This window comes from Hakea prostrata, chromosome 5 (genome assembly GCF_041222555.1).
Source record: "Hakea prostrata isolate BN-2017 chromosome 5, UWA_Hpros_2, whole genome shotgun sequence".
Taxonomy (NCBI): Eukaryota; Viridiplantae; Streptophyta; class Magnoliopsida; order Proteales; family Proteaceae; genus Hakea; species Hakea prostrata.
Genome location: NC_142604.1, coordinates 44,372,048 through 44,398,780, shown reverse-complemented (window position 1 = coordinate 44,398,780; position 26,733 = coordinate 44,372,048). Strand labels below are relative to the sequence as shown.

General features: G+C 38.1%; 1 protein-coding gene across 1 annotated transcript; it reads right to left on the bottom strand.

Moving 5' to 3' along the window:
* Positions 1-382: 382 nt before the first annotated feature.
* On the bottom strand, positions 383-26,733 carry LOC149016066 (biotin--protein ligase 2-like). Its single transcript, XM_089157189.1, has 10 exons — positions 26,603-26,733; positions 26,251-26,509; positions 26,095-26,156; positions 25,849-25,997; positions 11,193-11,313; positions 10,858-11,013; positions 3,691-3,736; positions 2,794-2,863; positions 2,644-2,720; positions 383-1,121 (listed from the first exon to the last, which is right to left on the bottom strand). The coding sequence occupies exons 1-10, from the start codon at positions 26,688-26,690 to the stop codon at positions 1,079-1,081; spliced, it is 1,071 nt and encodes a 356-aa protein (XP_089013315.1). The 5' UTR covers positions 26,691-26,733; the 3' UTR covers positions 383-1,078.

The window sequence follows — 26,733 nt, the reverse complement described above, 5'->3', positions numbered from 1 at the left end:
TTTGACCCTAAACTTGGAGTTATATGGTAGAAAGATTCAAATGAAGAGTTGGATGTAAAGCACAAAAGCCCTGTTCTGTTCAATGATTATTTGGATGTAAAGCACAAAAGCCCTGTTCTATGATTATTTGCAGAAGAGACATATGGGATCTGGGTCCCATAGATGACACAGAGAAGCTACTTTCTCAGCTGGAAAGTTAGACCTCATGGTCTTACTCACACTTCACCTTCTGCAGCCTTGAGAACATGATTCACTTTTCAATCTTCCAAAATTCTTCATCTATGAACTATGGGTAAATCTCTCTCTCTCTCTCTCTCACTCTACACAAACACATCGACCCTAAATGGTAGGTGGTCTCCCCCAAATGATAAGTGGTCACCACCAATTATTTGGGCATTTGGACCTTTTGAATGAGGAAACCTGTGCATGTGGGAACTTTTCTCTCTGAAGCTACACATATGAAGGTCGGTGGATAGATTAGAACCAGAAAAAATGGCAACTCCACCACCTAAGGTGAGGCAAGATCAAAACGTTTAAGCTGTGTTGGATATTTATTCCATTCTAGAATAACAATGAATTTTAAGAGACCACACCAAACACAGCCTTGATTTCAAATTCAGATATATTCCTGAAATGCTTCTCAACCATTCATCAACCCATTAACCTGGTTGCTAGCACACATGGACCTCAGACAGATAATAATGGCTGAACCGACACTTCATAAACTATATGAATGCTCCTGTTATCTAGTGGATCAAATTAATCATGAACTCCCATCATTCAAATCCTTTCAAGCTGGCAATGAAAGAGACCATATTAGGCAAGATCAAGGCTTTATTTACTTTTTATTAAGAGAAGGGAACAGAGGAATTTCATCTTTCTTCTACTTGTAATGACTGTATGAGAATATCTGTACAAACACTGTTAGTTATCAAATCTCGGTCCCTTAATATTGATTAAGAGAAGGATCCAAAGATAAAGAAAAGTAACTAAATGCATAAAAGCATCCTTGTTCATGGACATGGTCAGGAATTGGTTATTTCCTTTTAAGATGGCAGCTTCAAAACAGGCGTACTTTTCAGTTCAGTTTCCTCCTGATCAGCCCTTTGAAAAAATCAAAGCTGCATTCATATTAAAATTAATATCAGTGCTAATAAAGGTAATTAAGGTATTTATATTCATATTCTTAACAGTACTAGAGACTTACGGTTGAGATAGAAACTAGAAAATATAAAACTTTAATGGACATAAAACTGCACCACCTTAAGATCAATCCTGAAAAATCTTGCACTTATAGGAGGAGAAAATATTTGGAGTCACCTGAAAGGCTATTGAAACAGCAGTATAACAGGATTTAAGGCAGAACAAAAGGAAATACATGCTTAAACCAGCCACAACCCCCCCCCCACCGACCAAAAAAAAAAAAAAAGAAAAGAACCAAAAAGATTAAAAGACAAAATAGGGACATTAGACTAATAGGCTAGATGAATCTCGAAGATTAAAAATATCAAATACACAAAACCTAATTTGGCTATCCCTGAATCCTAAAGTACTTAGAAGCAAAGGCCCATCCATTCGCTGCATATCAATGATACTTTAATTCCCCTCTCCCCCCCCCAACCCAGGGGGAAGAAAGAATAAAACAAAACAAAACAAACAAACAAACAAGGTGAAAAGCTGAAACAACCACATCTGAAACTGATGTTAATTCTCCAATACAGTGCCTGATCTAGTGACTGCGCACATGTTGAATGAAAGATCTATGGACTGGTATTGGAATCTAAATTGTTTAGGAACAAAGGATCTACTTGATCTAATAAAAATATTTGTAAGACAACTCCGAATACTGCTACTGATCTTAATTCCCAGCAAGGAGCAGATTATCTGAACTATTTAATGCCAATCCATGAGAACATGACTGGAAATGCTTTTCCATGAAACCTGTCTCATCTGTAGCATCACCATCACTACCTCACTAATGATAAACAAGACGCCTTACAAGTTACAACAACAACAATCCTTGTCCCCCAACTAATGGGGTCAGCTACGTGGACTCTTGCCTTTTAATCAACTCTATTTGAGGCCACACTAGATATGATATATAATCTTCTTAAATGATAAGCTCTGAGAAAGTCGACTGAGGTGGCACGGCCATCTTCAAAGGAGGCCTTTAAATGCTCCAACATGAAGAAACGATTTAATTCAGATCAAAGGAATTAGAAGAACTAGGGGCAGACCTAAGATAACTTTAGGAGAAGTGGTGAGAAAGGATATACATCGTTTAAGCCTTGTATGTAGTATAGCCACAAATGGAGCTAATTGGAAGGCAAGAATCCATGTAGTCGACCCCATTTAGTTGGAAAAGGCTTGTTTTTTAACTTTAGGCCAAAACATTCTTAATCTACTTGGATAAGCATGTTCCGTCAATAATATTCATAATATTAATTGAAGAAAGAAATCAAACTTTAGCATCAACATTTTCTTTCCACAGTGGGCATTGCAACATTATAAAGATTCATATGTACTGCATTTATCATTTTCATGCCAGAATCCAGATTTTATATAATTCAGGAGTGGCTGCCAAACATTCACAATTCATACACAAGAAAAGAGGGAAAAGATTGCTGCAGGTACAAACATTACCTATTACCATCAGGATGAAGCTCATACATTTGGTTGTCTTCTCCAAAGCCCAACAAATATCCTGAGGTCGTTAATCCCTGCATTTAGAAAGGAGAAGTTACTTAAAATGTCACCAGTTTAACAAACTGCAGTGCTTTCTCTACTCTGCACCTGAATAGTAACTACAATATCTTCCACTTTTTGATCGTCTCCCTTTTCTTGTATGACAACTCTTTGCCCACTGCATGAAAAAGTAGAAGACAATAAAAAACTTAAAACAAAAGATTAAGCGACAGAAGATAGTCTATGAAATGACCCAAATGAGCTGTTGAAGTACAAAAAAGTGGAACACCTTCAACACCCCCCCCCTTATTTTCTATGATCAGCTTTCAGTCAGGTTCCTGATTTTCATTTGAAAACCACAACCAGAATGAAGAAAATTCGAAATCAGCCTCTTTCAGTTTGAAGTCTGGTTCAACTTTGCAAGCATTGGTACAGATCCTATGTCATGTAGCCAAACCCTCATTCTTAAATACATAAAACCAGAACGGAATTCTTGAGTATTTAAGTATCCATGGAAAGGCTTTAAACTTTGAAAGCAAATTATACTAAGGAATATGAATGATCCATCCTGTTTTCGCTTCAACCATTAATAACAAAGTAAACTGAGCCAAGTTTGCCTGTATTTCATGTCCACACATTCAAAAAAATAAGTAAATACCCCAATGTGCTGTTAGTTTCAATGTTGTATGTAGTCAATCATTATACTACCACATTTCAAGTGCCAATCATGTTTACCTTCTACACAGTGAAGATCACTAACATATGACTTGCCTTGGCCTTAGGGTACCAATTCTCAGAACATATTTCTTACAAACCTAATGCCCATTAAATAAAAGATTTAACTCCTCAGAGCATAACACAATTGTTAGGAACCAAGCATCTCAAGGTTCATTCAAAGACTAGAATAAGAATCATAGAACTCTGCACATCTTAACAACCCCCCCCCCCCCCCCCAAAAAAAAAAACCTTTAAAAAAAAAAGACAATAAAGAAAATTACTTCTTACCTATGTAACCATGTCTTATAGTACAGTTCCTCAAGAGCTTGAAATCCTACAGGAGATAAAAATAAAAGGATTTACGTTCAAGGTTGTGGAGAAAGAAACTAGAATTACAAGACAGGGGAGGGGAGGGGAAAAAAGATCATGTGAACATCATGAAACTAACCATAAACAAATTGGTTACCCAAGAAAATAATATATTGGATAACCGACCTGGCTTTCTGCTTGGGAGATTAACATGAAGCTATTTATTTGCTTAGAAGACTAATGGAGAGGATGTAGAGCATATAAGAAAGTTCCTCGTATCGTTCTTTAACTTTTATTCATTTGGAAAAAGTTGTTTGAGGTGGCATGGCGATGTTTAATGAAGATGTTGGATGATCTAATAGAGTGATTTGATTCAGATTGAAGGATCAAAAAGAGCCAGGGCAGACGTAAAATTACTTCCAGAAAAGTGGTAAGCAAAGAGATGCATAACCTAAGCATATGCCTTTTTGTATCAATTATGAACTCAAATGCAACTGAAGAAGCCAAGGATCCATGTTGCTGATTAGAAGCCAAGGAAGCATGTAGCTGACCCCGGTCAAGATATTAAGTGCCCAGAAGTATGTTATTGCATTGAATTGGTTGATACATATTGAAATCAATCACTAACTGATACCATACATACCAATATCTTTTTTAGGAAAAAGAGGACTGTCTTTGAGTGTATTGAAATGCATTGCCTGTTACACGCTGATAAAATCGATGCATTCAGTAAACGGTTCTGTGGGTGCATTTATGCGTGTCAATACATTCAAGCCAATTGCGAGAGAACCAATTTGGCTTTGTGCTAGGAAGATCTACAACGGAAACGGTTTACCTTATTAGGAGACTTATCGAAAGGTATAGAGAGAGTAGGAAAGACGTTCATATGGTATTTATTGACCTAAAAAAAACTTATGATAGAGTTCCTAGAGCCAAGTACTAGAGAAAAGAAGTGTTGCAAGTAACTATATGCACATAGTTAAGGATATGTATGATGGTTCTATGTAAGGAATTCCCAACTATAGTTGGGAATATAGCTGGGAATTCCTCAAGGATCAGCTATAAGCCCATATTTATTTTGCACTTATAATGGATGAAATTAACCAAAGACATTCAAGATGAGGTTCCTTGATATATATTTTTTGTTGATGATATTGGGTTGAGATGAGACTCAAATAGGTATTAATACCAAGTTAGAATAATGGAGAGTAGCTTTGGAATCAAAAGGCTTTAACTAAGTAGAATAAAGAGAAAATATCTAGTTCATAACTTTGGACATGATCGGATGGACAACGAGGTGGTGGAACTTGGTGATAAGGAGATTCTTCAAAGCTTTAGGTACCTTGGTTCATTCATAAATAAAAGAGGTGATATAGAGGATGATGTTTCCCAAAGAATTAAAAAGGTGGATGAAGTGGAAAGGTGCGTCTGGGGTCTAGTGCAATCGACATATTCCTTTAAAGCTCAAAAAGGAAAATTCTATAGGACCGTCATTCGACCAATTATGATGTATATTGTAGAGTGTTAGGCTATTAAAAAGAATCATATAGAGAAATTCTGTGTAGCAGAAATGAGGACGTTAAGATGGACGAGTGGCAAAACTAGGAAGGACAAGATAAGGAATGATCATATTAGAGTTGTCTGGGAGTAGCTCCAATAAGTGATTAAGTTATGAGAAAATCATTTGAGGTGCCATGGACCGACATGTCGTTGGGTGTCGCCGTGTCGGTCCCTAGCGACACGGGCGACATGGGCTACATATCGCCAGATTTTTTCAGGGGGTTTGATGAAAAATCGACCCCCTGTTTCGAAGGGTATTTGGGGTCATTTTGACCTGAAATTTGATGTGTAGCCTAATTTGAGGCCAATAAACACATTGGGAGTGTTATTTTGACCTAAAACATCACCTAATCTAAAGTTTCTAATTGGCACATGTCCGGCTATATGCGGGCAAAATTGGAAGTTTGGAAAATTCATATAAACTAATGTAAATATGCAAAGAGAACACAAATACACAACTAGTAAAGAGATGTACTAAAGTTTACAATTCATTATACAATTATGTTGAGTATGGCTCATGCTTCACATATTGTTGCCGACGGACACGGGGGTAAAATCGAACAAAAAATCGGCAAAAAAAGTATTGAGGGAAAAATGAATAAAATACTGTTATATATGGCGAATGTAGCGATATATTGCCGACACAGGGCGATATATCATCGACTATAGTATACATCGTGTCACTGGGGGGAGTCGTGTCGCCCCCCAGTGACACGGTGATAAATCAACCTATATCGGCGATATATCACCGACACAATGTACCATGGGCACAACCACATTCAACAAAGGCCTGTGAATGCCCTTGTACAAAGAAGTGATATAATCCAGATTGAAAGAATTAAAAGAGTTGGGGGTAACCCTAAGATAAACTTTAGAGAAGTGAGAATGGATATGTATACTTAGGCCTTGTATCCAGCATGCCTTAAACAGAATTGATTGGAAGGCGAGAATCCATGTAGCTGACCCCATTTAGTGGACAAAGCATGATGATGATGATGATGATGAATACATTCAAGCCAATATGAGCCAATACTATACAATACGGTCGATAAATATTGATATATGTTGGTAAAGGCATAAAGGATTCCATGGGTGCAATAATATGTATCGTTATATATCTGTTGATTCATAGAGCACGGGCCTTGGAAAAGGATTCAAGAGGATTTTTATCTATCCTAGACTTTGTTGCAAGCTGTCATTCCCTAATGAACGTGCTTCTCAAAAAGAGAGAGAGGAACTAAAGTGAACTAGAGTCTGTGGCCAAAATAGGGCCTAGGGTAATACCCCCATACCCTATGGCCCTCCTTTAGACTCAACGGTATCTTGGTAATTTTGCAGTGTTTCAGTTGAGTCGACTTAGGGTTTTACTAGGTCTAGTATGTTTGTGGGACCCTAGATCTACTTTTAATTTTGAATTTAAGACCTTATTTGATAAGTTATTAAAGAGTCCTAGCTAGGTTGGGATTCCTAAGTGGTAAGGGAGTCCCCTAGTTGCAATCTACTTCTTGCAAGGATTCCATATCTACTTTTAGTTTTCAATTTAAATCCTTCTAGAGTAAGATATGAAAGAGTCCTTAGTCCAAGTAGGGGCCTTAGTTTGATTTGCCTTCAAAAGTTGAGACCTAGTGTGAGTTCCTTCTAAAGGCTATAAATAAACCACCATATCATGTAAAATTCAGATTATTTTTATTCAATGAAATTAAGAATTGAAGGAGCAAGGAGTTGGATTGTGGATTCCCTAGAGGGAAACCTGTGCTTTAGAATGAAATCTCTGCAGAATTTGTGAAGTTTGCAAGCCCTAAACCAAGTAATTACTGAAGCTCAACCCCAAGCCTAGTTATGTAACCCAGAGTTTGGGTTAGACCTTCAAGTATTCTCTTTAACTAGAACCAGCAACAAGAAACCACTCCATATGGAATCCATTTCAAATTTGGGTAGCCATAGGGAAGAATGGAATGAGTTTGGGATGGGTTAGGGATTTAACAATCAGAAAGATGGGATAGATTTGGATAAATTTGGGTTTTAGGGATGCCTAAAATTACCCAAGAAAAAAGTGGAAAGATTTGGGGTTTGTTAGGTAGCTGGAGATAGGTAGGTGGGGTTCTAGGTAAAGCAAGAGGGGGGCAAGAAGGCTTGCGGCACAGGTGGGAAGGGGGTTAGGTTCTTGCGACTAGACCAAGAAGGGCTTTGGGGTGGCTTGAGGCTTCTAGAATCTGATTAGATCTTCTTTCTCATTCTTTCTTTCATGCTTGCTTTCTTTTATACTCTATTCTTTTCTGATCTTTTCTTTCTTTCTTCTATTTTCTTTTCGGTTCTTTTTCTTTCTTGCAAATTCAGCACAGAATCAAGAAGGGAATCTTTTGGGGATTCCTAGGCTATTGCAAGGCAGGGGAAAGGATCACATGTTAGAGGGAGAAGGGGAGGATAGGGGAAAAGGGCTGCAATGGGGTTTCAGGGGTTCTCAGGTCAAGGCAGGGTTTGGGGGAAAGGGATTCAAAGGCTGGAACGAGAGTTACTTGTGATCGCAGGTTGCTGTTCAGAATCTTGGAGAGGGGAATAACTTCACTAGTTGCCACAAGGCTTCTTAGCTCTCAAGCACATTGGCATACTTCCTGGCAGCAATTCTCATAATTTCATTCATCAAAAACTAAATTGAATTACAACCTTAGACTTGTATTTATAGATAACACTAAGAATTCCTACTTGAACTCTCAAAGAAAACCCAACTAATTTCTAATTAGGATTCCTATTTGGCAACTTAGGTACCACCATTAATTAATTAAAGAACTTCTATCAAACAAAAACTCCTAAATAACTCATAAACAGGGACTCTAACTAACAAAAGAAAAGTAGGAAAGGACTCCACAAAAGTAGCTGGAATTATTCCAACAAAAAGGGGCTCGAACCAGGAGTGGATAATGACCAAAATAGCCCTATGTTGGTTCAGCCCCCTGGAGCCTGCCACAAACTGCTAGCGGGCTTGGTCCTTTTTCAGCCCTTCCTTGGCTGTCTCTGGCTGGTTACATCACTAAGCCCCTTTCGTCTTCTTCCTCCCATCCGCAACCCTTCCCTATCCCAAATCCTAATTCTGTAGTTGCAGCCCCACTCCCCATTGCAAGTCACCTTCCCCCTTCCCGTACCCTGTGGCAGAAACCCCATTCCTCCCCAACCCTATTTTCTCTCACCTCATCCCTTTCCCAACCTTAGGTTAGCAAACACAGCCCTCTCTCTTCTTTTTCTTCTTCTTCATTCAGCTAGCAGCAGTTTCTGGAAATTCCAGAATTCTTGAAACATAATTTTCCCTAACTTAAAACCCCTAGGTTCCCTTGACCATTACTCAACCCTGATAGGCCCCTCATATCTCATGTGTATCTTGCAAGCACAAGAAGAAAGCTGGATTTGGCGAACAACAGCTAGGGAAGGCAATCAGATATGGTCCTAAGAAGGAAGTTGTTGAATAGAAAAAGCAATCAAATCTGGTCCTGAGAAGGAGGTTGCTGAATAGAAAATGATTTGCAGAATATTACAAAATATTGCAGAATATTTATTACTGAAAAAGAGGGATTTGGGGACAGGCAGAGTATTGTGAAAGATTTGCAGAATATTTACTACTAAATGAGAGAGATTTGAGGACAGGCAGAATGTTGCAGAATATTTACCACTGAATGAGAGGGATTTGGGGGAGATTTTGGTTGATTAGGGATTATAAATAAGGGTAAGATGTGAGTAGTAGTTAAGGATTTTTTATGTGAATGTTTGGGCAGCCATAGGCTGAGGAGCAGCAATATGCTGTGGGGGTGACTGGCACAATTGTAACCAGTTTATCATTGTTCTTCGTTATTCTATCAATTAAATAATATTAGTCTTGCATTCTATTCGTGGGTTCTTATCAAATTGGTATCAGAGTAGTGACAATCTGCGGGAATAGATGGACACTGGATTATCCATGTTTTCCGGCGAAGGCAATGTGCAAGAATGGCTTCTTGAAGTGTTGTTATTCTGTTGGGAACACCAAATTGAGGAGGAGAGAAGGTTGAGTGTGGTTCTCCAACATTTGGAAGGAGATGTGCTAGATTGGGTGTATGATAGATTTGGTCGGAATTTACTTGGGTGAGTTTCCAAGAAGCCATTAAAATAGATTTTATAGTAGAGAATCAAAATGAATTTTGAGTTCGCACAATCCTGAAATAGCGATCAGCGTTAGTGAAGACAACCACGTTATGCAATGACAGGAAAGAGGAAGTGGATCGACGAAGGCAAAAATTGCAGATGAAGCCATGATCAATTTCAAACTTGTTCAGGCTTGCGCCGATAATCGAAACAATGGCATGGAAGATTTATTTGAGTTTTCCACTAAAGAGAGAGAAGAGAAGAAACATAGGAGGGGGCCACAAAGGCTTTTCCGGATAGAAAGTAAGGTGGATTGGGAAGCAAGAACTCCGGCGAACCCACCATGGCTGATAGTGGTAGCAATGGAAGGGGACTCGTCGGCAACGTCGAAGATGAAACAGCTTGAATTCTAGCAAAATTCTGGTGCGACGTGGGTGCGATTGCCGAGTAAATTCTTTCCTGATTTTCACCTTGAGGACAAGGTGAGACTGTTGGAGGAGAGTATTGATAGGCCCCTCATATCTCGTGTGTATCTTGCAAGCACAAGAAGAAAGCTGGATTTGGCGAACAACAGCTAGGGAAGGCAATCAGATATGGTCCTGAGAAGGAGGTTGCTGAATAGAAAGCAATCAGATCTGGTCCTGAGAAGGAGGTTACTGAATAGAGAATGATTTGCAGAATATTGCAAAATATTGCAAAACAATGCAACATATTGCAAAATATTGCAAAATATTGCAAAATAATGCAAAATATTGCAAAATATTGCATAATATTTACTACTGAATAAGAGGGATTTGGGGACAGGCAGAATATTGTGAATGATTTGCAGAATATTGCAGAATATTTACTACTGAATGAGAGAGATTTGAGGACAGGCAGAATGTTGCAGAATATTCACCACAGAATGAGAGAGATTTGGGGGAGATTTTGGTTGATTAGGGATTATAAATAGGGGTAAGATGTGAGTAGTAGTTAAGGATTTTTTATGTGAATGTTTGGGCAGCCGTAGGCTGAGGAGCAGCAAGTGCTATGGGGGTGACTGGCACCATTGTAACCAGTTTATTATTGTTCTTCGTTATTCTATCAATTAAATAATATTAGTTTTGCATTCTATTCGTGGGTTCTTATCAAACCCCTTTGGGATTTAGACTCCCTTCCCCCAAAGATCTACCTTACATTCGACCTTCAATTCAGCCCTCCCTCTCCCCCTAAACCCTAGAAATCCTAACCATCATCTTCTTTATTAGAAACCCTAAATCTCCCCAAAGTCTCATCCAAATCCTAAGCCTTTCTAGGATCACCATAAAAATTCAATTGCTGCCACATGCGGCACAGAATTGAATAATACTAGGAAAGACAAAGAATCCCCTTGTTTTTTAGTTTTCTAGTGATGTTCATAGATGTTCATAGATGTTCATAGATGCAAATCACCCACATTAGAATTATGAGACAAATGCTGGAAGATATTTGTTTCACCTTCATTCATAAAAATACCAAAAAGATATTCAAATTTCTTGAAAAATTCCACAAGAATATCCTCCCTCCTTAGTTGATAAGCATTTGAGCTTAATTTTCGAAGTGCTGCATTTAAACAGATGGTTGGTTCCACGTTATCCACATTTAAACCTATTCCTGCAAACATGTCTTGTATGAGTACCAAGCCAACAATAGAGTCATTTTATTAGAGAAATGAATCCAATGAATGGCACACAAAAGCAAAGTTCAGTTATGAACTCAAACCTAAATATATTAAAAATATGTCTGTACAAAGGAACTGCATGTAGTGCCAAGCAAGGTTAAAGACCTTTTACCAGTACTAACATTAAATTTCTTTGATCTATATGTTGAAGTGCATAGCACGCCTCCAACTTTCATGCCATTTAAGTACAAATCATTGGGCCACTTTATTTTAACACCAAGATGCGGCAACCCCTGAAAATATAAAATTGCAAACGAGTGATATCAATCAACTAAGTTTCAAATACTGGAACATGAATAACAATTTTCAAACACGAGATTCAAAAGCCCTTGAGGTAAGTAAAGCACATCAGGTTATAGAAATAGAGAAAAGCTAAGGTCATTAAGCACAGAGTCTTGAAACTCTACCACTCAAAAGCCCATGAGAAAGCATTGGAAACTTAATTGGGATAGCCGAGGAACAAATTCAAATTGATCAGAAGTAAGGGGACCCCAAGCAAAGAACCCTTGCAAGGAAGTGGACAAAGTATGGGCATCAGGAGAAGATAAACACAGGCATCTACGATCTCTTCAACACACCTTTCTCAGCTAGAGTATCAGCAAAGAGTTGGATGACTGGGAAACACTCGAAGATTGGCTTCAAAATCTTATTTGACATACAAGATGTGAAACCTCAATGGTATGGTTCCTTAAGAATAGATCCAGCTGATAAACATTCTTAAATAAACTTGAACAAAAAACCAACCAGCTGAGAACCTTTCTTTTTGGGATTAATAATAAAGCCTGCAGCTTTTAAACTACGTGAGAGATCTCAACTAAGCAAACTGACATTTACAACACCTACAGGGTAATAAGAGTAATTGTCAACTGCATAGATCAAACCATGGAGAAGAAGCAGACAAAGTTACCATTTATGAAAAATACTGTTCATCGCAGTATAGTCCATGTCTGACTATTCATATTGACAGCCTATTAGGCTTATAGGAAAGATGGAGCACACTACTAGATATTGCCAATATATCATAGATTAGGGTTTAAAGGGTATTATTGGAAAGTTAGGGAGGATCTCGAGTTGGCGCTGGTGCTTTGATTCGAGAATCCAAGTTTCCTTAGTTATCTAGGATATGGTTTTTTTCTCTTAAATTTCATATGCTAGATGTAATCGCTGGACTATTCTATAAATAAAGACATTGGCTTAGGAGGCTTACACGATGGGTAAGGCCTCCTAATCTTTCCTCTAAACTTCTTCTTCCTCTTGCTGTTTTGGTTTTTCCTCCTTGTCTATATCTCTAACTCACATGGCATCAGAGCAGCAGGAGCTCTAGATTACCTTCGATTCAAAGCTATTAGGGTTCACAAACACACCTGCAACACTTGGAGATTCATTGTTGCAAGTTGAGGAACTTTTTAGATCTCGTCAGCGAGGGCGGCTGCACCTAACACTACATCTCTTCATGTGTTGAAGAATCAATGGAGTAAAGAAGCTCTCAAGCTTCATTTTTTATTGAAAGATGGTTGCACAGCTTCTGTTTTGCGAGATAAGAACTTTTTTCAGCACTATAGTGAAAGATTCCTTGAAGATTGAATGATCTGTTGTTTGAAGCATCGACTAATCCATAGAATTCCCTGATTGGCATTGATTGTCCTGTTAGACCCTTCACCTAGAAGTTGTGCATGTTCGGAATTGTAGTTTGAAGTTGTTTTGCTACTTTACATAACCTAAAGGAGCAAATTGACTCTGCTCTGTTTTTTATTATTTAAATGATTCAAGTTTGGTTCGGTTCGGTTCGGCTGGGCTGGTTTGAAGTTTAGGTTCAAGTGTGATTTAAGTATGATTTAATTACTGGTTCTATACTCTGGTTTGGTTCTGCAATTTTTGGATCTAATTGGATGGTTTAACTTCTGGTTCAACTTTTGGTTCAATTCCTAATTCCAACTTCCAAGGGCAGATTTTATTGGAGTTGTTTTGACATATTTGAGTTGGATTATTTTTCTGAAAAAATTGTGATGGCTAAAGCTAAGACTGAAATTAAAAATACCATGACTGAGGTGTTATCCTCTTCCTCCTCTTTGTTTACTAAACATAAACTTGAAGGGGTCAGTAATTTCCATCAGCGGAGGAAAATTGTTAAGAGTGGTAATTCATTGGAGAGGAGAAAAGGACAACTTGACCAAAAAAATCTAATACTACAAACCCTAATTAGGAGACGGTGGATGCCCATATTTTAAGACAAATGTTGAATTCAAAAGAGAAACATATTGTGGACCTTGTTATCCATAATGATCTATCAAAGGACTATGAGAATATCTAAATGTTTTATACTATAATCAGAACAACCTTTTCCGTATATACGAGCTATCCAAAAAGTTCACCGAGTTGATAGGAAGGGCTGGCCTTCGACACAATATTTTGTAGATTTTAAGACGAAGTATGAAGAGTTGAACTTAATATTTCCCATCACTTCCAATGTTACTAAGATGCCGAACCAGCGTTAGCAACTGGTTATGACGAGTTTTTTAGAGGGACTTGGGAAAGAGATTGATTCAGTAAAATCCCAAGTTATCGGTGGTGAGAAAGTGCCCAACCTATCGGACACCTTCTCTAGGGTTCTTTGAGTCTCCAAAGAGAATTCCATGATACTACTCCTAGTGACACTTCTGCCACATTCACTAATAACCATGGAACAACTTTTCGCCGAAATTCATTTTGGTGGACAGCAAACTGAAAAGGTTGGCAAAAACAAGATTTTCCAAAAATTGCCGAAAAATCAGCGATTGCTGGCAATATTCTAGCGAACTAGCGAAATGCAGCGAAAATCACCCCAGAACGTCGCCGGTATCTCTCATTTTCGTTCCTCGAATCAAACTGAAACCCTAACCATCTCTGCAGAAAAAACAGTGCTGGAGAGAAGATTAAAACAGACAATAAACTTTAGCAGTATCATTTTAGCGTTTCAGAAAGAAAAGAAGTGAGAGGAGAGACTGAGGAGAGCTCATAGAGTGATTGAGCAGACAGACTTGAACAGCAAAGAAACCGCTACTTCACAGTTGCCAGAGATGGTGGTCGACAGTCGTCATCCATGATGATGGCTTCTAGCCTTCGACACAGAGAACACCTTGCGAGAAGAAATGAAAGAATGACTTGTTTTTAAAATTAAAATTAAAAAAAAGCAGACATGACATTAAGCCTTGTTAACCACACACGTGGTAGAGCAATTAATGAGGGATTTTTTACTTTTTTATTCTGGTTTTTGGATGAAAATTATCGGATAAGTCGGCGTAGATTCGCTGGTTTCAAAAACCAGCGAAAGGCGACATCTCGCACCTTGCTAATAACCGTGGATCTAGTTTTGGAAATACTCGTGGTCGCAAGCTTACTACTAGGAAGGGAAAAAAACTCATCACCTCTCAGGAGTCTACATATACACCAATTAGGACCTATTACCATTATGGTCAGCCAGGTCAGATAAACATATTTTGTTGGAAATTGCACAGCAAACCCCCTCAAGTTGCCAACACTGCTACTAAGACCACACCTACACTCCTAGTCTAAAGATAAAACCATGAAGATGTCTACAGAAGACTTTATTCGCTTTGCCAAGTTTTAGGCAACCCAATCCCAACAATCTGCAGCTACATTTGTATAAATAGGTAATGCAACAGCCTACCTCTCATCTGTTTTTAGGCCCCCTAGATCATTAATTCTTATGCCATTGATCACATGACTGCACTCCAGATATTTTTTCTTCTTTTTATTTATCTACTTCTATGGTCACCCTTTCGAATGATTCCCGCCCCACAATTAAAGGCTTAGGAGCTATTCATCTTACCCCATCCCTAACCTTATTCTATATCCTTTATTTACTAGAATTTCCATATACTTTATTGTTTGTTTATAAGCTCACCAACGAATATGATTGTTGTGTCACCTTTTTTCCTGGCTTTTCTCTCTTTCAAGTTCTTACAAATTACAACGAAGAAGACACTTGGTAAGGGTCGTGAGATCTTGATCGAGATCTACCAAAATTTTGGCGTAATCTCGGTGGCCCATCTCGGTGGGTTTTAGGGCCCCGGTTGGGCTGAAATTTGGTATTTAGCCTATTTAGGGCCTTTTAAACACATTGGTGACCTTAGATTTGTGAGAAAATAACCCTAAGTATGTCTTCTAAGTCGACCCTATGTGTAAAATCAAAGTGCTGTGAAATGCAAGGTTAGACAACATGTAATGTAGAGATATCAAGTAATTCATGTTATCAACTATATAGTATCAAATACATTACACATCAAACTATCAAAGAACTTAAATGTCTTCAAAGTTTTACAACCATAAGAAGTTTTAGACTTCTAGTAAGTCATTAATCATAATCCATAAGTTCACAATCACAAGAGTATGTGAGTAATAAGATTACAAGACTACAAGACAGCAAGAAAATCACTCAGCATTCTGCATCAACTGATTCTGAACGGTGGCCACATATGACTCCCAAGTCAACTCATCACTGTAGTATGTCACATATCGGTTTAAATGTCACATTAAATTGGTTTCCATGAAAGTGTAGATCAAAGCTTGTGGATCAACATATATTTACATTAGACTTACACACCCATTGTAGAACATTCTATTTGAAAAAAATTCAAATTTGGGGGAAAATCTTACCTTTGTTGAAAATCTAGTTGAAACAAGCTTGAATGATGATAATTTGATGTTGTAGATGTCTTAAAGATGTTTAGAAGTTGAATCCCCAACAAGTTCCGGCCAAAAATCAAGTTTTTGGCAAGTTTTTATGGTTGCAGCGAGAGAGGCGAGATATCGCCGAGATATGGCGAGATCTCGGCGAGATGTGGCAAGATCTCCCATCTCGCAGATCTCGCCTCTCCTCTCGTCTCGCTATCTCAAAATTGCGAGATATCTTGTGAGATCTCGGCGAGATCTCGCGAGATCTCCCACCATGGTCGTGAGTTTGAGCAACTGCATCTGTTTGATATGTTTGTTGCTTGTTCAAGCATCTCTCTACAGGATAAGATTCATTATTGGCTTTGTCATCCCTCTTTGCAAAGTTTAAAATTACTATATACTTGTTTTCATCAATATCTCTTAGTAATAGTAAGTCGTGCCAGCTTGGGAAGCTACACCATATGAGCTTATATCCTATAGTGTCTACTCTAAGTTTTAGATATTTTGTTACTTTTGTGGATGACTTTTCAAGAGTTAGCTAGCTTTATTTAACAAAACACCGTATTGAATCATTTCATATATTTTTGTAGTTTCATTGAAAAAATTCATACCCAGTATGGCATTATGGTTAAGAATATTTGTCTTGATAATGCAAAGGAATACAACAACAACAACAACAACAACAATAAGCCTTGTCCCAACTAAATGGGGTCGGCTACATGGATTCTTGCCCTCCAATCAGTTCTATTCGAGGCCATGCTAGATACAAGGCCTAAGCTATACATATCCTTTCTCACCACTTCTCCTAAGGTTATCTTAGGTCTACCCCTAGCTCTTCTAGTTCCTTCAATATGGATTATATCACTTCTCCGTACAGGAGCATTTATAGGTCTCTGTTGAACGTGGTCGTGCCACCTCAAACGACTTTCTCTAAGCTTATCACTTATGGGAGCAACTCCCAGCCCAACTCTAATATGATCGTTTCTTATCTTATCCATCCTAGTTTTGCCACTCATCCATCTTAGCATCCTCATTTCTGCTACACTGAGTTTATCTATATGATTCTTTTTAACAGCCCAACACTCTGCACCGTACATCATAGCTGGTCGAACAACGGTCCTATAAAATTTTCCTTTAAGCTTTAATGGAATACGCCGATCACATAAGACCCCTGACGCACCTCTCCACTTCATCCACCCTATTTTAATTCTTTGGGAAACCTCATCTTCCAAATCACCTCTTTTACTTATGATTGAACCTAGGTACCTAAAACAATCACTCGAGAAATCTCTTTATCGTCAAGTATCACCACCTCATCATCGGCCGATCATGACTAAAGTTACAAACTAAATATTCGTCTTCGATCTACTAAGTTTAAAGCCTTTTGATTCCAAAGCTAATCTCCATGATTCTAATTTGGTATTAATCCCCACTTGGGTCTCATCAATCAACACAATATCATCCGCAAAAAGCATACACCAGGGGACCTCATCTTGAATGTCTTTGGTTAATTCATCCATTACCAGTGCAAATAGATATGGGCTTAAAGTTGACCCTTGATGTAGCCGAACTGTTATCGGGAATTCATTACTTTGTCCCCCCACTGTTCTAACACTAGTCACCGAACCATCATACATATCCTTAACTATATCTATATATTTACTTGCAACACTTCTTTTCTCTAGTACTTGCCAAATTAACGCTCTAGGGACTCTATCATAAGCTTTTTCTAGGTCAATAAATACCATATGAAGATCTTTCCTACATTCTCTATACCTTTCCATAAGTCTCCTAATTAAGTAAATAGCCTCCGTTGTAGATCTTCCTGGCATAAACCCAAATTGGTTCTCCGGAATCGTAGTTAAGTGTCTCAAACGGGTTTCAATTATTCTCTCCCATTATTTCATCGTATGGCTCATCAATTTAATGCCCCTATAGTTATTACAACTTTGAATATCTCCTTTATTTTTGTAAATTGGAACCACAACACTTCTCCTCCAATCATCTGGCATTTTCCCCGTGCTCATAATCTTATTAAACAACTTAGTCAACCAAACTAGTCCATGGGTTCCTAAGCTCTTCCATACTTCAATTGGGATTTCATCAGGACCTTGTGTCTTGCCGAGTTTCATCCTCCTTAAAGCTTCTTTTACTTCGGACATCGAAATTTTACGTATATAAGTTCGGACCTTGGTGCCTTGGTGAAATGTGTAATCGTCCAAAACATAAGTGCTTGAAGAATGCTCATTTAGTAAACTAGAGAAATAGGTTTCCCATCTTTTCTTAATATCCTCCTCACAAACTAATACTTTACCATCTCCATTTTTAATACATCTAACATGGTCAAGATCTCTACTCTTCCTATCCCTCATCTTAGCTATCTTATAAATAGATTTTTCCCCTTCCTTTGTGCCCAATTTATTATACAACTCTTCATATTTCCTTTCCCTTGCTTTTCCTGCAATTTTCTTAGCTTCATTTCTATCCAACCTATACCTATGAAGATCCTCAACATCTTTAGTTCTTTGCCATGCCTTAAAACTAGCTTTTTTATTCCTAATGGCAACTTGAACCTCATTATCCCACCACCACGTCTCTCTATAAGAATGAGTCTTTCCTTTTGATTCACCTAGAACATCTTTAGCCACCTTCTTAATACACATAGCCATCTCATTCCACATTGCATTGGTATCCCCTTTAAAATCCCATTTTCCTTGTTTGACTACTTCATTAATGAAGGATTTAGAGTACTCTCCTTTCAAATTCCACCATCTTATTCTGGGATAGTTTACCTTGGACCTTTTATGTGTTCTTGGGACTAAGCACATATCCAAGACCACAAGTCTATGTTGTGCAGTTAAGCTTTTCCCCGGTATCACCTTGCAATCCTTGCACAACAATCTATCAGTCCTTCTAGTTAAGAAGAAATCTATTTGGGTTCTATGCTGTCCACTTTTGAAAGTAATTAAATGTTCATCTCTCTTTTTGAAGTAAGTATTTAATATAGATAGATCAAAAGCAGTAGCAAAATCCAAAATTGAAATCCCCTCCTCATTCCTTTCTCCAAAACCATATCCTCCATGAACACTCTCATATCCTCTTTGATCTTTTCCAATATGTCCATTTAAATCACCTCCTATGATAATCTTTTCTCCTTGACGAATTCCTTGCATTAATCCATCCATACTTTCCCAAAATTCTAGCTTTAGACTTTCATCTAATCCTACTTGAGGTGCATATGCACAAATTATATTTATGCATTCTTTCTCCATTACCAGCTTGATAGCAATAATCCTATCACCCACTCTTTTAACATCCACCACATCATTTTTTAAATCTTTATCCACTATTATACCCACTCCATTTTTATTTGTTTTATCCCCAGTATACCAAAGTTTAAAGTCATCCAACTCTTTGGCTTTTTTACCCCTCCATCTAGTCTCTTGGATGCAAGCTACATTAATCCTTCTTCTCCTCATAACATCAATCAATTCTAAGCTCTTACCAGTTAAAAATCCTATGTTCCAAGATGCCAATCTAATCCTACGCTTATGGACTAGCTTCTTTACCCGCACTCGTCCACGGCGCGGGAACCCTTGCCTACTTATCACCGCATCCGGGCGCCGATGCGACGCGTCGCTTACAGGGGACGCCCTAGCTAACCCTTGCCCACTTATCACTACACCCGGGCCATAGTGTAGCGCGTCACTTCTTTTGTCGGGGAACGCCCTAGCATAGCTTTTATCATATAAGGTCGAATCCATGAAAAAAGGTTTGGCTAGATTTTTTCCGATGCCGGCTGCCGACCTGACGCACCAACCCTCCTCCTTTACCCGGGCTTGGGACCGGCAGCAAAACACTGGTGGAGTTTGATAATGCAAAGGAATAATTTTTGAAATCTTTCACCTACTTTATGAATTCTAATGACATCCTTCATCAGTCCTTTGCTACTTACACCCCACAATAAAATGGTGTTGCAAAGAGGAAGAATTGTCATCTTATGGAACAAAGAACGTGCCACTCCCATAAGATGACGATTCTTCCTCTTTACAACACAATTTTGGGTGTAGGCAATAGAGGACTAATGAAGAATGCCATTAGAACTCATAAAGGAGGTTTCATAAGATGATGATTCTTCCTCTCTGCAACACCATTTTATTGTGGGGTGCAGGCAGCAAAGGACTGATGAGATGCCATTAAAATTCATAAAGGAGGTGAAAGGGTTCGAAAATTATTCCTTTGCATTATCACTATGAAGAATCTTAACCAGAATGCCAAACATCATATGAACTTCAGCATTAAAATTGCAAAAAATAGGAAATCATTCAGAACAGCTTTTCATTAAATAAAACTAGGTAACTCTTGAAAAGTCATCCATGAAAGTAAAAAAATATCTAAAAGCCAAAGTAGAGACTGTAGGACACAAACCCTAGACATCAAGGGTGCGAAGACCAGTTAACAACCTCAGAAGATAACTCACAGGGTGAAGCTTCGTAAACTGACACAACTCACTCTGTAAGTAAAAAACATGTTGAAAACAATTATCTAGTAAATATAAAATTTGGAAAGAGGGATAACTGAGCCTGCAATGAATATGATGTTGTAGAGAGACACTCAAAAAGACAACAGACATGTTAAATAGATACAGCCCCCAGACTCACGACCCTTACCAAGCGTCTTCTTTGTCGTAAGATCTTGGAATAAACAAAAGCTAGGAAAAAAGGTGACAAAAAAATTATATTCAATGGTAAGCTTATGAACAAACAATAAATTAAATGAAAATTTTGGTAAATAAAGGACAAAGGATAAGGTTAGGGATGGGGTAAGATGAATAGTTCCAGTGCCTTTGACTGTGGCGCGGGAACCATTCGCAAGGGTGACCATAGTAGTGGATGAACGAAAAGAAGAAAAGATACCTAGGGTGCTAGTCATGTGATCAGTGGCATAAGAATTAATGATCTACGGCCTAAAGCACATGAGAGGTAAGTTGTTACATTACCTGCCTGTACAAAAGTAGCTGCAAATGGTTGGCTGCCTTAAACTAGGTAAAGCGAATAAAGTCTTCTACAGACATCTTCACAATTTTATCTTCAAACTGGGGGAGTAGATGTGGTTTCAGTAACAGTGTTGGCAACCTGAGGGGTATGAGGTGCAATTTCCAACAAAATCCCTGAATGTGACCTGGCCAACCACAATGGTGATAGGTACTAACTGGTGTACTTATAGACTCCTGAGAAGTGGTAGTCCCCCCCCCCTCAATAGTAGCCCTGCCACCACGAGTGTTCCCAGAACTGGATCCATGGTTATTAGTGATTGTGGTAAGTGAAGATGTATCACTAGATGCAGTATCATCGGAGTTCTCTTTGAGGTCTCGAAGAACCCTAGAGAGGGTGTCAGATAAGGTGGGCACTTTGTCACCACTAAGGATTTGAGATCGTATTGAATCAATTCTTTCCCAAGTCCCAGAAAACTCATCACAGCGAGTTGCTCATGCTGATTTCGCATCTTAGTAACATTAGAAGTGATGCGAAGTATAGAATTCAACTCTTCGTACATCCTCATCTGCAAAATACAGGGTCAAAAGCCAACCCTTCCTATCAACTCAATAGAACTTCTAGGATAGCTCATATACATAGAAAGGTTGCACTAACCAGAATATAAAACATTTAGATATTCCCATAGTTTCTTAATAATATCAATATGAGTAACAAGGTCTAGAATTTGTCTCTCCAAAGAATTCAACATTTGTCCTAAAATACAAGGATCCACCATCTCTCAATTAGGGTCTATAGTATCAGGTTCTTAGATCAAGTGGAAGTGGTCCCGTTGTCCTCTCCTAATAATCACTACTCTAACCATTTTTCTCCACTAATGGAAATTACTAACTCCTTCAAGTTTATGTTCATTAAGTCGATGGGAGAAAGAGGATACAATTTCAGTCATGATATCTTTATTTTCAGTCTTATAGCTTCAGCCATCACAGAAATTTCAACTCAAAATATGTTAATAACCAACTTCAATATAATCTCTCCAAAAATTGAACCAAAATTTGGAAAAAATAAAACCACTGAATACAATTCAAAATAGCATAACCAAACTAGAAATTAAAACTTGGAATTAACTTGACCCAGAAGTTCAAACCAACTTCTACAACAAAACCGACCCAATAACTTAATCTAAATAAGCTCAAACCAACTAAATTAAATAAGATCAAAACAACAAAACCTAAATCGATTCTCAGAAAGAAGTTACATAGGACAACAGGGAGATTCAAACTCCACCTTTGATTGTGCATGGCTTCAGGTCAAGGATTTTAGTAGGTTAGTCACACCACTGTGAGCAATCAATCGACACTCCAACTAACATCAATGATGCTTCCAACAAAAGTCATTCAAATCCTCAAGAAAACTTTTGTAACCAGCAAAAATCTAGGGTTTACCTCTCAGAAATAGGACCCGATGTTGTGCAGCCACTCCTCCATCAACAATCAAAGCTGTATATGCTTCTTGCTCCATCAATTCTTCAAAGAGCAAAAGTCATAGCTTTAGGTGTCACCGCCCTTGTAATTGAGGCCTAGAAGACCCTCAATCTACAATAATAAGTCTCCAAGGGTTGCAGGTATGTTTGTGAATTTTAATGGCTCCCAAACGAAGGTAATCTAGAGCACTTGTTGCTCTGATACCATGTAGATTAAAGAGAAATAAGAGGAAAAATAAAATCATGACGGAGAAGATGAAAAGTAAAGAAAGGCTAGAGGCCTTACTCATCATGTAAGCCTCCTCTAACCAATACCTTTATTTATAAGCAAGTCCAACGATTACATCTAGCATAGGAAATTAAATAGAAAAGGAAACTTGGATCCTCAAATAAGAGTAGTTGAGATCCTCCTTTCTCTGTTCTTCCAACATTACCCTTCGAACACTCTCCTCCCCTCCTATTTATAACCCAACAATCAGTAGTTGGATATAGTAACCCTCTCTCCCCCTTCCATGTGGCGTCCTCCAAGGGCATTACAATAAACAATCATGAAAGCAAAACATTGTCCAACAAGAAACAAGCTCAATCGACAAATAGAAAGTAGAATAAAGAAAGATGTCTAGATAAGCTACTACATCCTAGTGTCTAGTGCAAGTTATTGCAATCACTAGAAGTTAATGACACAAACCACAGCAGTAGAGCTATTCCAAATTCAAATCAACATATTAAATGACAATTCAGCACCATAGCCTAGTAAGCCCTCTTCCCTATCTAGGCTATATTTCTTTCTCGAGGAAAGAAAAGAAAAGAGAAAAAGAAGAAAAAAAAAGCCCATGTGGATTACCTCCAAAGAAAAAGATACAAGAGACAATAGAAATGCATACTCTAGGAACACATTATAGTTCTGATGCCAGCCAAGAGAAAGGAGAATAGAAGCCCTAACCAGATGGGCCTTCCAGTAGCTTTCTGCAGCTCTTCTACAAGATTCTCTTAGTCAATAGCAGCTGCAACCTAGTTTATATTTTGATTGCCACCCTTAGTTTTATTTTTGTCTTCTGCAAATGTAGTTTTGTTTTATTGCATCTACAGGCTTTATAATACATAAGGAGCTTCTGTTCTATGTATGTTTTTGAGAATTGGATACAAATATACAATGGCTGCAGCTGCTCTCTTTCAGTGTGGATTTATTGGTCAATTTGGATGGATTCTTCAAGCTCTAAGGGTGGATTCCCCAGGGTTTAGCAGGTGCCTTACTTGCTTTTCAATTTTCCCATACCTTAGACCTCTAAATCTAACTTCTAATAGAATAATAGTTGATATAACAGGCATGCTTAATTGCCAAGGGCTTCATCCAAACCTATGGGATTGATTATCAAGAATATTTTGCAAATGTAAGAAAGATAAAAGTTTGTTAGGTCGCCATGGTGCTACCAATCTTGGGTGGAAGCGAGGAACCTTCAACTAATAGATGTCAAGAATGAATTTCTCAACAGGGACCTCAAAGAAGATGTCTACATACGGATACTCCTTAGTTTTGCATCTAAATCTACTGCTGGCCATGTTTGGAAATTACAAACGCTGATTCTACCTGGTCCATGACAAGGTTGGTAATCAGACTACTGGCCACATTATATATGCCGATAATATAGGATGACCAGAAAAAGGAATGTTGAGATCTCCATTCATCACTATCAGAAAACGAGCCCTTTTTTTTCTTCGGTAGGGACTATTAATAAAGGAGTTTGAGACCACAGATCCAGGATCTCTCCAGTACTTCCAAACATGGCCAGTACTTCCTCAGATCGACGTTGCAAGATCCAAGACCATTATTTATATTATCCAACAAACATATTTCTTGGATCTTCTCAACGAGATGGGTAGGGTTAGGTGCAAGCCTGCAGATTCTCGCATTAAGCTTAACCACCTTGGGTAAACCTGTTAGTACCATAGATTTGTTGGCCATTTAATCTACTTGTCTCATACTCATTCTGAAATTGACTATATTTTCTGCATTGTTGGCTGGATCCTCCATGATGCCCAGACATCACATCTTGGGGTTATACACCACATATTGAGACATTTGGAATCTGCTCCAGGGAAGGGCCATTTTCTCGATTTGTGAGCTCATGTGACAAGGACCTCCAAAGACTTTATGCACCTCAACTGTGACAATAAGCTTGCCACCAGTATTGGTCACTAACTAGCTCCAAATGATAGAACAAAGACCATCGAGATCAACCAACACTTCAACAAGGACAAGCTTGAACAAGGGATAATATGTATTTCATTTGTCTGTTTCATTGATCAATTAGCTGATATACTTTCAAGGATTTAAACTTTAAGGTATTTCATACTCATTTTTCCATGTTGAGAATACAATATCTTTGCACCAACATAGAGGAGAGCATTGAGAAAACCATCCCAGTTGTTAAGAGACAGAAATGTTGAGTCATAGCTTAGCTGTATACAGCTTAATTTCATGGTATTATGCTGTAACTCTATTTTAACTAAACCCGACTTCTATTATTACTGACTAGTCAAATCATTCCCTAAGCCTCTGTTCTCAACTACTTTTTTCCACTATCCAACTTCTAAAATTCTTCATGATCAAGAATATGATGTCAACAGTCCACCTCTACTAGACTGGATAAGCCTGATTTCAACACCTCCAGGTGTTATACGGGCTTTGTACTATTTAATTTTGGTTGTTGTAAAAGCAGAGTCTAGAGCTGCACACAACAGTAAGGTTGCTCCATCATGACTAATTAGTCAGTGGTTCAAGTCAAGAACCAGCCTCTCAGCAAAATGAAGGTAATGGTGAGTATATTGTGACCCTCCCCAGACTGCAACTGGAGAAGCCTCATGCTGAGACAGCATGTTTTTTATTTGTTGTAAAAGCAAGCACTGCTATAATGGGTTGATATCAGAGATACTCTTTTAAGTGCACGGCATTTAAATCTCTATTTTCTAGTAGTCCATAATTTTTTAAGCTTTTTTTTTTTTTTTTGTCTATTTTCTTATTATGGATGAAAATTTGAGCTCTATTCGGTCCATAATATGTTAGAAATTTGGTTTTCCATATTTTGTGAACAAGCCTTTGAATTTGGACCCAAGGTCCCAAACTTGGAAACTAGAGAGGTTTACATTTGTGTTTGGTGATTGATAGGAATAGAAGGTAAAAGTGACTGTTAGTCTATATATGGAAGTGTAGTCTACTGCTGAAATCTAATGGATATTGAAGATTAACTAGGCTTGGTGAAGCTCCTATATTTAAAATCTGAATCTTATAGTTTCTTCTTTGATTTTTATTTTTATTTTTCCTTTTTCTTTAAGTTAAAAATTGAAAGTCATAGGGGGGTTGAAGTTGAATATTGTTGTTTTCAGCAACTCTGTTCACTGGAAACAAAGACTTACCATTGTTTTTATGTATCGGATGCTCTAACTTCCCCTGAAATACCAAAATTTTGACAAATCTTTTGTCTGGGGCGAATTAACTTACACAGCCTCACCCCTGGTTTTGCAGGGAGGCTGCTTGCAGATCACAAATTTCAAACATAAATTCTTAGAATTCATTTATGCATTAATTATACCCATCATAAGCGAACAGAACCACATACATTTCTGTCACAAATGGCATTAATCGCCTCTGTCATTGCAAGAGTCACCACATATTGTAAAAGAGGCACGACACGCCCATCTTCCATTTGTAAGGTAAACGAGAACATAAGACAACCCTTTGGAGACTCCCACACATTCTTCGAACGACCTGAAAAGCGACAAGCATAATTGCATTTACAAACAAAACAAATCTTAAAATTTTGGGAGCAACAATATGAATTCTTATCGAACATCAGAGTTCAAACCTCTCCCTTTGAACTGAACATCAGCAACACAGACGGTACCGATAGGAAGCTCACAGAAATTGCTGCCCATCACTAAAACGAATCAAGAATCCAATCCCAAATACAACTTGAAATTAATAAATTACAAAAAAGAGCAAGATATATTAAAACACTTACTGAGAAACGACATCGTGAGTCGAGGTCAACCGCGGAGACCAAATAAGAAATCTACCAAAACTATCAGTACAAAGGGAGTTCATGTAGTCTTTAAATCGAAATGACTCTTCTTCTTTCATCTCCGATTGCAGAAGAAGCTGAAGGTCACTGTTATCAGGAAGCTTCAAACTCCTTTTGTTCTTCAAAGAATGAGCGACTTCAATCTCCCCAGGTGACTTTCCACTTAAAATTAATAGAGAAGATGACGAGTTCTCCATGGCTGAGAAAGGGAAATTTCACAACAGAGAATAACAATTACTACACGAAAAACAATTTTACACTAAACATGAACCGTAGTTGTTTGTGGACGAACCCAAAACTGAGACTGAGCGTCTGCTGATCTGAAAGGGGAAGATGGGCTTTGATGAGATCGAAACCAGAAAACGAAGCAAACTTGACATCAGATTAGAAACCAGTTCGGGGTTTTTGAAAATAAACAGTGTT